Source organism: Strix uralensis, chromosome 23 (assembly GCF_047716275.1).
Source record: "Strix uralensis isolate ZFMK-TIS-50842 chromosome 23, bStrUra1, whole genome shotgun sequence".
Lineage (NCBI taxonomy): Eukaryota > Metazoa > Chordata > Aves > Strigiformes > Strigidae > Strix > Strix uralensis.
In genome coordinates this window covers 8,063,356-8,074,231 of record NC_133994.1, presented here as the reverse complement: position 1 = coordinate 8,074,231, position 10,876 = coordinate 8,063,356, and the positions used below count along the sequence as shown (strand labels likewise).

The 10,876-nt window shown below is 57.4% G+C and overlaps 1 protein-coding gene across 3 annotated transcripts; it reads right to left on the bottom strand.

The window, feature by feature from the left end:
* Positions 1-196: 196 nt before the first annotated feature.
* On the bottom strand, positions 197-10,829 carry LOC141954085 (zinc finger and BTB domain-containing protein 17-like). 3 transcript variants are annotated; one of them, XM_074893231.1, is made up of 17 exons: positions 10,706-10,829; positions 9,265-9,363; positions 8,656-8,773; positions 6,225-6,431; positions 5,868-6,056; positions 5,448-5,615; positions 5,194-5,310; positions 4,528-4,766; positions 4,300-4,442; positions 3,653-3,953; positions 3,443-3,530; positions 2,789-2,905; positions 2,553-2,673; positions 2,301-2,431; positions 1,387-1,602; positions 677-766; positions 197-573 (listed from the first exon to the last, which is right to left on the bottom strand). In XM_074893231.1, exons 2-17 carry the CDS (start codon positions 9,268-9,270, stop codon positions 293-295), a joined length of 2,532 nt encoding a protein of 843 aa, XP_074749332.1. In that variant the 5' UTR covers positions 9,271-9,363; positions 10,706-10,829; the 3' UTR covers positions 197-292. The 3 variants fall into 3 exon arrangements, with proteins under 3 accessions (XP_074749332.1, XP_074749333.1, XP_074749334.1); XM_074893232.1 differs by having other exon boundaries at positions 10,757-10,815; XM_074893233.1 differs by lacking the exon at positions 9,265-9,363 and having other exon boundaries at positions 10,757-10,775.
* Between the last annotated feature and the right edge of the window lie 47 nt (positions 10,830-10,876).

Genomic DNA, 10,876 nt, shown 5'->3' with positions numbered 1-10,876 from the left:
CCCAAACCCCCCCTTGGCTGCTTGGGGGTGGGCGTGTGCAAACCCTAAACCACCTTTTTTAACTTTTCATCCCCATTTTCAAGGGATTTAACATTTCAGTAATCGCGGGTGGGCTCTTCCACCCCGACACATAATGGGGGGGGGGGGGGGCACAAATTGCCTGCAGCATCCCCCCCCCGCCCCCCAGCATCAGCCATTAGAAAATATTGCAATTTATTCCATCTCCTTCCAGAAATACACTTTTTACACCATTTCCAAGCAGCTTTTTTAAATAGAAGGGGCGGGGGAGGAGTCACTGAGGGGGGGACTGACCCTCCCCAGCAGCGGGCGCAGGGGCCAGGGGGGCAGCGGGGGGCTCGGGGGGGGCGTCGCGGGGGCGGAAGAGCAGCTCCCCGGCGGGCAGGACCTGCTCAGCCTGCCAGGCGGGGCCGTACTGCTGGTAAAAGTCCGTGTCGGCCTGGAACATGACGAGGGCCTGAGCCGTGTGGATGCGGACGTGCTGCGCCAGGCTGCTGGCGTCCAGGAATTTTTCTCCGCAGGAATCGCAGGCGTAAAGGATCTGGGTGTTGGGGTCTGTAAAAAAAAAAAAAAAAAAAAAAAAAAAACCAATAAATAAAAAGGGGGGAAGGAGGCAGCCGACCTCCCGCCCCCCCCCCCAACCCCTTCCCCTTCTCACCTGCTTCTTGTACTTGTTTCACCGCTTTGGTGATCTCGGCTTTAAGTGCCTCTGTCTCGTCCGCTGTCACTGCGGCCGCTACGGGGACCACTGCGGGGGGAGAGGAGGGGGAGGCGATGGCGAGGGCGGGGGCACAGATCGTCCCAGCTGGAGCAGGACTCGGGGTTTGGCCCGTCGCGGTGTTGGGGAGGGGGCTCCAGCCAGGCCGGGACGTTTCCCAGACTCAGGCTCCGGCAACGGGCGCTGCACCCCAGGGATGCGCTGCCAAGCGCCTCTGGGATGGCTCCGGGACCCCCAAGCTGCCCCCCACAGTTAAACCTCGCTTTTGGGATGGCTCTGGGACCCCCAAGCTGCCCCCCACAGTTAAACCTCGCTTTTGGGACGGCTCTGAGACCCCCCAAGCTGCCCCCCACGGTTAAACCTCACTTCTGGGATGGCTCTGGGACCCCAAGCTGCACCCCACAGTTAAACCTCGCTTTTGGGACGGCTCTGGGACCCCCAAGCTGCACCCCACAGCTAAACCTCACTTTTGGGAGGGCTCCAGGAGCCCCAAGCTGCACCCCAGTTAAATCTCGCTTTTGGGACAGCTTGGGGATGCCCAGGATGCACCCCACAGTTAAACCTCACTTTTGGGACAGCTCTGGGACCCCCAACCTGCACCCCACAGTTAAACCTCGCTTTTGGGAGGGCTCTGGGAGCCCCCAGCTCACCCGTGAGCTGCGTGACAGCGGTGGCAGCCAGCGCCTCGGTGGCCAGCGTCACCATGTCATCGGAAGCCACCGTGACAATGTTGACCTCGTCCCCCTCCTCCGGCTCGAGGATTTTGATGCCCGCCTTGCCCTGATGCACCGTCTTCACGTGGGAGCGCAGGTTGTCCACCCGGTTGAAGCCGCGGCCGCACTTGTCACACAGGAACGGCTTCTCCCCTGGGGACGAGGTCAGGAATTTGGGGTGGTTGAAGGTTTGGGGGGGTGGTTAAAGATTTAAGAGGTAGTTAAAGGTTTAGGGCGTGCTTAAAGATTTGGGGGGGTGGTTAAAGATTTGAAGGGTGCTTAAAGGTTTGGGGGAGTGGTTAAAGGTTAGTGGGGGTGCTTAAAGATTTGATGGGTGCTTAAAGGTTTGGGGGAGTCGTTAAAGATTTGAGGGGAGGTTAAAGGTTTCGGGGGAGGTTAAAGGTTTTGGGAGGGTGCTTAAGGGTTTGGGGGGTGCTTAAGGGTTTGGGGGAGTCGTTAAAGATTTGAGGGGAGGTTAAAGGTTTCGGGGGAGGTTAAAGGTTTTGGGGGGGTGCTTAAGGGTTTGGGGGGTGCTTAAGGGTTTGGGGGGTGCTTAAGGGTTTGGGGGGGTGCTTAAGGGTTTGATGGGTGCTTAAAGGTTTGGGGGAGTCGTTAAAGATTTGAGGGGAGGTTAAAGGTTTCGGGGGAGGTTAAAGGTTTTGGGAGGGTGCTTAAGGGTTTGGGGGGTGCTTAAGGGTTTGGGGGGTGCTTAAGGGTTTGGGGGGTGCTTAAGGGTTTGGGGGAGTCGTTAAAGATTTGAGGGGAGGTTAAAGGTTTTGGGAGGGTGCTTAAGGGTTTGGGGGGGTGGTTAAGGGTCTGGGGGTGAGGCGGGGTGCTGTGGCGGTACCCACCGGTGTGGATGATGATGTGCTTGGAGAGATCCCCCACGTTGACGAAGGCTTTGTTGCAGACGCTGCATTTGTGGGGTCGGATATTATCGTGGTGGCGGATGTGGTTGGCCAGTTGGCTCGACTGTACGAACCTTGGGGGGACACACACACAAGATGGGTCACCACGATCCCCTGACACCTTCCCGCTCTGGCACCCAGCCGCGGAGGGGGGGAGTGGAGGTGCCCCCCGAAGTTCCCAGGGCGTCCCCTCACCTCTTGCCGCAGCGTTCGCAGACGTAGGGCTTCTCCCCCGTGTGCTGGCGCACGTGGGCGATGAGGGAGCTCGCTTGGGTGAAGGCTTTCCCGCAGATCAAGCACTGGCACGGCTTCTCTCCTGGGGGAAGAGAGGGAAAAGAGCGTGGGGATCAACAACCCGGGGATGGGGAGCCCGAGGCTCACCCAAAATCCCCCGAAGGGTGGGGGGAGCAAGAGCAGAGTTGTGTCCCTACCCGTGTGGATGCGGACGTGTCGCTGCAGCGCCCCGGGGTCGGCGAATTGGCGCTGGCAGTGGACGCAGACGTAGGGTTTCTCCCCGCTGTGGATCCGGAGGTGCCGTTTCAGGTTCCCTGAGAGCAGATGAGGCTCAGCCCTGGGTTGGGGGGGTGGCGTGGGGACCCCAGCACCCTCCCTCCATCCTTCCCAACACCCCCGTAGCTCCCTGGGGAAAGCCCATCGCTGTTTACGGAGCGGGGAGCGCTGATGCCTGGAGCCGAGGTCAGGGGGTAACGTGGTGGTGGGGACAGCCAGAACAAGCAGCTAAGGGACAGAGAGACTCTGCCAGGCTCATCCAGACCCCCCGCTCCGGCTCCGCAGCAGTTTGGGGAGATGGGAGGAGACACCCCCATCCCCAAAAGCTGGATGGTGGGCTCCTCCCAGGAGCACCCCCGGGGCGTGATCCCATGGGGGACATCAGCCCGGCCCCGCACGGGGAGAAATTCATGCGCCGCAACCGTGGCACCATGGTTAAAAGGTTTAAACCCTCCTGCGCCCAGGATTAAATCCTTTCTCTGGGTTCTGAACCCCCCTGGAGTGGTTCCTGACTCCCCCCCAAACCAGCCAAACCCCCGTCACTTGCACCTCACCACCTACCCACCCCGTGCTACCTGAAGTGGTGAACTGTTTGCCGCACTCCCGACACTTCAGGGGCCCGTCCGCGATGTGAATCTTCAAGTGAGCCTTCAAATTCCCCACCTGGCGACAGAGAGAGAGATGCAGAGAGCCCCCCACATCCCCCCCATCTCCCTCCAGAGGGATTGAACTGCCGTGGGTCCGGCTCTTCCCCGCCCCCCCCCCCACCCCCACACCCCACTCACCTGGTTGAATTTCTTGTCGCAGTGGGGACACTTGTGCTCCTTGTCGGTGTCGTGGGTCTCCAGGTGCCGCATTTTTGAGGTGGGATCGGAGAAGGAGCGCCCGCAGTAGTCGCACTGGTAGGGTTTCTCCCCGCTGTGGACCAGCTGGTGCCGTTTGAGGTTGCCGGAGGTGGTGAAGAGCTTGCCGCAGTCGTCGCAGCGGTACTTGGCCTCCCCCGTGTGCCGTTTCTTGTGGAGGTTCAGCAGGCTGATGAGGCGGTAGCTCTTCCCACACTCCTCGCAGCCGTAGGGCTTCAACGGGCTGCGGAGGAAACGGGGTCGTCGCGTGGAACCGGTGTGCTGAGCCCAGCTCCACCGCCCCAGCTCAGCCCCTCCGGGTCCCCCAGGATGTCTTGCTGCAACACAAAAGGGAAGGACGGGGGCAGCTCCCCTCCCCTCCCACCCCAACGCACAAAGATTTGTTCTTTGGCAGCAAAATCCCCATTTTTTTAGGTGCTTCCGGTGTCTTTTTGTGGCTAGCGCTGTCCAAACGAGCTGCTGGGAGTCTCCAACCGTGCAGCACCAATGCCTCCAGAGGAGGGGTCGAGTCCTTACATCCTCATCCAAACCTTCCCCCACCCGCCTCGCGGCCCCCGGCATGGCCGTACCTGTGTGTTTTCTCGTGGGCTTTGCAGGCAGCCGGGTCGGAGAAAGCTTTGTTACACTCCCTGCAGGAAAAAGGTTTCTCGCCGGTGTGGATACGGATGTGCCGCTTGAAGTTGCCGGTGTGGGTGAACTCCTTCCCGCAGTCCTGGGGACACAGACGCGGCCGGTGACGCCGTGGTGGCCCCGAGGGACCAGAGATCCCCCCGCCGGGGGCCCGCGCCCGGCCTCACCTCGCACTTGTGCGTGACGGAGCCGTAGGCTTTCGTCTCAGTCCTGTCGCTGTAAGTACCCGAACGCAGCAGACGGGTTTCACCTGAGTTTTCCTGGCCGGAGTCGGTGCTCCCCGATTCGTTATCTTCAGCGTTTTCTCCGTTTTCTAACCGGGGCTGCTCTTCCTCAGGGATTTTAGCTTCCTCTTCCTCCTCTGCCGTCATCTCCCCCTCTTCATCCTTCCCCTCCAGCTTCATCTCTGTCAGCAGTTAGAAAACGGGGACACTAAAGATCAGGAGCAGCATCAGAGACACAAACCCCACCTGTATTTCCTAAGCCTGGGTTTAAGGCGGTGGGGATTAAACCTGCCCTACTGTACTCCAGGAAACCCCGGTACTCCATCACACAACACAGGCGCCTGGAGTCAGGTTGGATTTGCAGGTTATTAGCCCTAAAATCCAAAAGCCAGCGCAGAGAGAGGAGCATTTTCCAACCTCTCCTAGCTCTGCCCCACGGAAACTTGCCCCCGTGGGCTCTGCGACTCGCAGGAGACAGCGTTTGCACAGCAAAACTCACACTAACCGAATTATTTGCATGGAAAACAAGAGTCCAACCCTCGCCCAGCCCTGCTGGAGGGAAGGGGCAGACAGCAAAGCCCTCGCCACCGCCCTCGCCCACAAACACACCTCCCGTTTCGGTGCCCTGAGAGACGTTGCCCTTCGCCGCGGGGCTGCCGACCGCGCTCTCCACTGGCTGCGGGTGGCCGGTGAATTCGGTGTTGGGGCCCTCTTGGATGGCAGCATCTACCCCCAGAAACAACAGAGTGTCTCAGGCACGCTCGAGGAGACAGGCAGGCTGCAGGCAGCAGAGTCTGGCAGCAGGACAGGGTGCGTTTTGGGGGTGAGAGCGGGATTTTGGGTGGCATCCCGTGGTGGCTCACCTTTTTGGCCACCCAGCTGCTCTGCCTGCCCCTCGGGCTGTGCTGCTGCTGCGGCCGCGGGCGTCTCTTCCTTCCCCTCCAGGTCAGGAGGAACTGGTTTTATTTTGTCGAGATCACCCGGTGCTTCTGCCACCACCGTCTTGTCCTCGACGGTCGCCTTGTCAGTCCCTGCGAGGGAAGAAGCAAATCGATCCAGCTTTTGGGGCCCAGGCAGGGGCTGTGAGAAGGATTCTCACATCCCAGAAAGATTCAAGGAAATGACAATTCTTCAACTGCTGGTGCCGCACAAGGGGATCAAACCCCATCCAGACATCCCAGATGTACCCAGGACGTGGGTTTGGCTGGTTGCCAGAGCACATGGCTGCTTCGTGGGGCAATTCTGAGCCTCCTCGGATGAGGGAGAGTGAGGAGGCTACATACCGATCTTGGCGGGGGGCTGCTGGCTCTCGGCGGGGCTTTCTGCTGGCATGGAGAGGGACTTGAGAGCGTTGCAAGCGCTGACAATCTCCTGCATCTGGAGGAAACCCGCCACAGCCAGCACGTCTTCCACGTTGTCAGGGTTTAAGCTCAGCTTAGCCGTGTACATGAACTCCAAAACCTGACCCAAGCCTGCCAGGGAGGCGATGCAACCAGAAATAAGCTTTCACCTCTTGGCCACGCAATTTTGAAAAGCCCAAAGCGCACAAAATAACAGGCTGAAGAGCCTCCCTCAAACCCCACGCACCAAACCGCTTCATTTAAGCGGCTCGGAGGGATATCAGACAACCCTCTGCCTACCTGCTGCGTTGCTGATGTCGAGGTGCACCACGTCCTTCTGGTCGACGAAAAGCATCCTGAAATACTCGCTGCACGCCGCCAGCACGGCTTTGTGGGCCTTGAAGTTGATGCCGTCCACCACGAAGGTGCAGTCACACAGCAAACCCAGCTGCCGCTGCTGGTTCAGCTGTTCCAGGACTTGTTTGCTGTGCTGGGGGAATTCCATGGCTGCAGGGAGAAAAAAAAAAAAAAAACAACAAACCCGGGGCAGGGGAGTGAGGCAGGTGCCGAAACCCTGATGCTGCGTCAGAAAGGGCCACCAAGCAGGACAGATCACAAAGTCACGGATCAACCGCAGCCCGATCGCCCTGCTCGTTAAAAAACGTGGCCTGAAAAGCCTAATTTCAGCTCCTTGCTACAGCCACCTGCCTCCCCGCTACACACAACCCCAAAACCTCTCCTGTAGCAGCCGCAATGTCAACACAGGGCTGGAGAAAGAGTTCATTGAACAGTCAATATATTTTTTTGCCATCCTAACAGTATTTAAAATACATTTATTCCTCTTCAGCCGGCCCAAGCTGCGAGCAGGAACCCTGTTGCCTCTGCAAACACCAGTCTGCTGTCCCTCCGGCGAGCACACGCTCCCGCTGAGGACGCAGCACGGAAAACGTTCAAAATCTTCAAGCTCCTGCTCATTTTAGGCGCTCACATCACGATACCGAGGGATTTTTATATTTTCTTGTGTGTTTGGAGGGAATTCTCCCTGCTCAAAGCCCAGCTTCAGCGGAGGAATGCTGCAAACCCCAGGAAACACTGTAAAAGCCCATTTTTGAAGGAGATTCTCGTCAGCAAAGGTCGATCTGCTGCCACGTGTTGGGTTTTCTTCTGGGCTGCACCCGCAGGGCGCAGTGTAGAGAATGAAGGGTTTTCACTCGGCTTTGCTTTCAGAAAATGATTCCTCCGTGGGCTAAAGGGATTGTTTCATCGCTTGCCCAGCAAGCGATGAGCAAAGAGGGAGGAGAAAACAAACAGGGACTATCCACAGTTATTGTTCAACAGGGCAGGACGTTGCTAAAGCTCTGGCTGGTGGAAGAAACGAAGTTACAGCCACGGAAACACTCTTGGTTTTGATGCTAAGTCGATGCTTGGTGTCTCTCTAACGTTTTCCAGCCTGTAGCAGCTGCTTTTCCACTTTACCAGGTCTTAAAAACAGCACCAGGGAGTCTCAGGTCAAGGAAAAGTGACAGGTTTGGATCCAACAAAACCGCGTTGCTTCCAGGCAGCGGTGAGCACGTCCCTTCCTCCATGTCCCGTTGGAGCGTGCACAAGCGCGCAGCAGGAGAGCACCACGGGCAGAGGGAGCCTCCTCCTGTCTGCTGCGGGTGCTAGCAACGCGCTCGGTGAAAGATCTTCAACTCAAGGATCAATTTAGCTTCCAAAATCATTTCCAGCAGGGATGAGGAGCCCAGAAACCTCCGACAGCAACAGATCACGCACAGAGAGAGAGTTTCACTGTTTGTCTTTGCAGTTAACTCGCCACCACAACTTTCCCCCAGCTCTCCAAAACACGGGGTACTTTTTAACCAAACACCCACAGCCTGTCCCAAAATACATCCCTTGAGAGCCAGAAAAATCAGTATTTGTATCAAAATCCGCCTAAACCCCCGCATGAGTATGACCCTATAGGGTTTGCAAAGGAAGCTCTGGAAAAAAAAGGGGAGGATTTTCCCAGCAGGACAAACAACGCTGCTTTCCGTGCTTGGAAAGCTCTGTGCAGCAGGACCTGAGAAATCACGATGGTTTGATGCACTAAAAAAAGCTATTTTCAGTGATTTGTAGGAGGCACTTTACATCTGAATAATGATTTTTATCCCCAAGTGGGCTCGCCTCAGCTTTGCACCTGAGCTTTGCGAAGGAAGTAAAACCCCCAAAAACTCAACGCTTCCCAATAAACCTCATCTTTTCTGTGGTTTCCTCCATAACATCACGTTAGAGCTTCGTCGGAGCACGTGAGCGCAGCGGGACAGAGGTTGGGACAAGCTGTGTGTCACCCTCAGGCCTGAACCCAGCGCCCAACGTCCCTCAGCAGCTCAGATCACCTTTGTACATTAAAATCCCTGACTCCAAGCCTCAAAAATCCCAAATATCTGGATCAAAAATCCCACGGTGCAGCAGAAACACCACCCTGGTTCCTTGCCACCACTCGGGCAGGGCCAGTTCGCAGCTCCGGTGTTGAGATCAAATGGGATGCGGTGAAACGGGGATGGATCCGGGGAGGGCAAATGCCAAATCAGGCATTGCTGGTCCACCCAACTGCTAAATAAATCAGTTCCCGTTCGCACAAACCCATCGCTGTTGGCTGTTTAAGGTAGCAGTGCTGTCTGAGGAGCTCTGAAACACAGAGTTTTCACCTGAAAAACAAAGATAAGTCAGAATCGGTGCCTGAACTCACCCCTGCGCTGCCAGGAGCGGAGATATCCAGAGGACCAAGGCTGCGGGCGAGATGGATCCGGCTCTCCTCCACAGTTTTCCCCCTTTCTGGTACTCAAGTCAGTCTCTACGCAGCCATCCTGGGAGAAACGGGACAAAAAGCTCCATTTTAAAACCCAAACCTTGTGTGTTGAAGGCACCAAGGTCTGGCGTTACCAACCCAGGAGCGGGTACCCACCGATTTCAGCTCGTCGGAGGCACACGAGCGCCGTTTCCCCTCCTGCCCTCTCCCTGACATGGGTGTTGAGTCTCTCATTACCCGATTAATCACGGAAAAGCTTTGTTATGAGAACACCCACGCCCGCCGCACACGTTCGCAGAGATAAAATACAGCAGCTACAGTCCCAGGGAGCTTCCCACACGAGCTCCGTTAAGCTCTCTCGCTTATTAAAGACATTAACCTCTCCCTGTACCTGCCACCCAACTGTCTACCTATCAAAAAACCCCCAAAGCCTCAACAAATTGGAAAAAAATAGTGGTTTAAACATCGCCTTTTAATGCTGTCACCATCCAGCCACCCATTCTTATGCCGGGAAGATAAAAAGGAAGAGGGGGTTTACTTTCTGCCTACCGTCATCACCCTTCTTGTGTGTCAGCTCGGGGAACAAAGCAGCCCTAATCCCTTCAGTCTCTGCGAAGAGGAGTCTGTCCTCATTTCCAGTAACGGATTCTGCAATATTTTCAGTTAAAAAAATAAAAGTTAAGAGCTGATCTGACCAGAGCATTCAAGGTACAGATGTGCAAATAACATAAATTATGAAACAGAGAAGAGCTCTGGAGTTTGTGGTCAGCAGCAAAACCAGAAGGTAAGTTCACATTCTGCTGTAAGGGGGGGGAAAATGACAAGCAGGAAAAAAAACTTGTTGAAAAGGAACTAAAAGGAGAAAGACACGAGGAGAGAGATGAGCAGAGGCAGTCTGGACCACCCCCAGTGAACAGACACCCTGCAGAGCCCTCGGTTATTTAGTTTTCAGGCCCAGGGATACGCTCGTGCAGCTCCTGAGGTGGCTGTGCAGGCAGGGCTGCCCGCAGGTAACCGGAGCCCTGGGCTGCAGCAGGCAGGGAGCCAGCGGGGCCGCTGAGACATCGCCAGACCTCGAGCTCGGCCGTGAAAACCGCCCATTTCTGCAGCGCCTGGATGATGAACTACAAAACCTTCATCTCCTCACAAAAAAACCTGCCTTTGGTATGCTGCCCGATCTCTGAAATTTTGGCAGAAGCTTCTAATGTAGAAATGCAATTAAGGAAATGTGGTTTGTCCACGAAACGCGTCATCCGTGTCCAAAAAGCAACGCCCGCAGAGGGCACGTACAGCCAGTACAGGTTGTCATCACGCCAAAAAAAGACGCCAGAAGATGAGAAAAACCCTTTTTTCCCTGAGCTGCTGCATGATGCTTTGAAGTTTTCTCCGCTCTTCTGCTGGCGACGTCCTTGACGCGCAGGTAGGCAGCTCGGGCGGTGTCAGAGGACAGGTCTCGCGCGGTGTCGGCTGTCAGGGCTGTGTCCCTCACAGACGTCCCACCGTGTCCTGAGGGGATGGCGCCTGCCCCACACGTGGGGGGACAGAGCTTTGCTCCTGGCCTCGCCCCAAATCACCCCACGGCTCCGTGGAGGGACACACGTCTCCCACAGAGGACACGGACCCCCTGGTGAGGAGCCCAGCAAGCACCAGCAGCCCCCCCGCTCCCCTCACGACAGCCGCCCTAGGCCTGAGGGGAAGTGCCACACGGAGTGGAGGGTGCAAATCCAGGGGGGATGAACTGCCACAGCCCCCCCTCGGGTGCTAAGGGGATGGGGGGGACCCCCACGCAGCCTCCCCTCAAAAAATCGGGGGCCGCACTCCGGAGTGCCCCCCAAGAACAGCTTCTTTTTGGGGGGACCCCGCAGGCAGCGAGCTGGGCCGCAGCCCCCTTCCCCTCCCAGCCCCCGTGTCCCCCCCAAGGCCCCTACCCAGGCCCCCCAGCCCTCTCCCAGCCCCTCCCCGAGCTACCCGCCGCCCCCCCTGCCGCTACCTGCCATGCCGGGCTGGGCGGGAGCCTCACACCACCGCCCGCAGCGCTCACCGTGACACGGACCAGACAAAGGGCGCCGCCATCTTGACGCCGGGCGGAAGCGGCGTCGCCCCTCTCCGCCCACCGACGGGGCCACCGCGCGTGCGCGGCGCGGCCATTGCGCATGCGTAG

Coding starts and splice junctions, on each gene's coding strand:
- LOC141954085 (XM_074893231.1), bottom strand. Junction 5,311..5,447: donor GCAGCTGGGTGGCCAAAAAG/GTGAGCCACCAC, acceptor TTCTGGGGGTAG/ATGCTGCCATCCAAGAGGGC. Junction 767..1,386: donor CGCTGTCACGCAGCTCACGG/GTGAGCTGGGGG, acceptor CTCCCCCCGCAG/TGGTCCCCGTAGCGGCCGCA.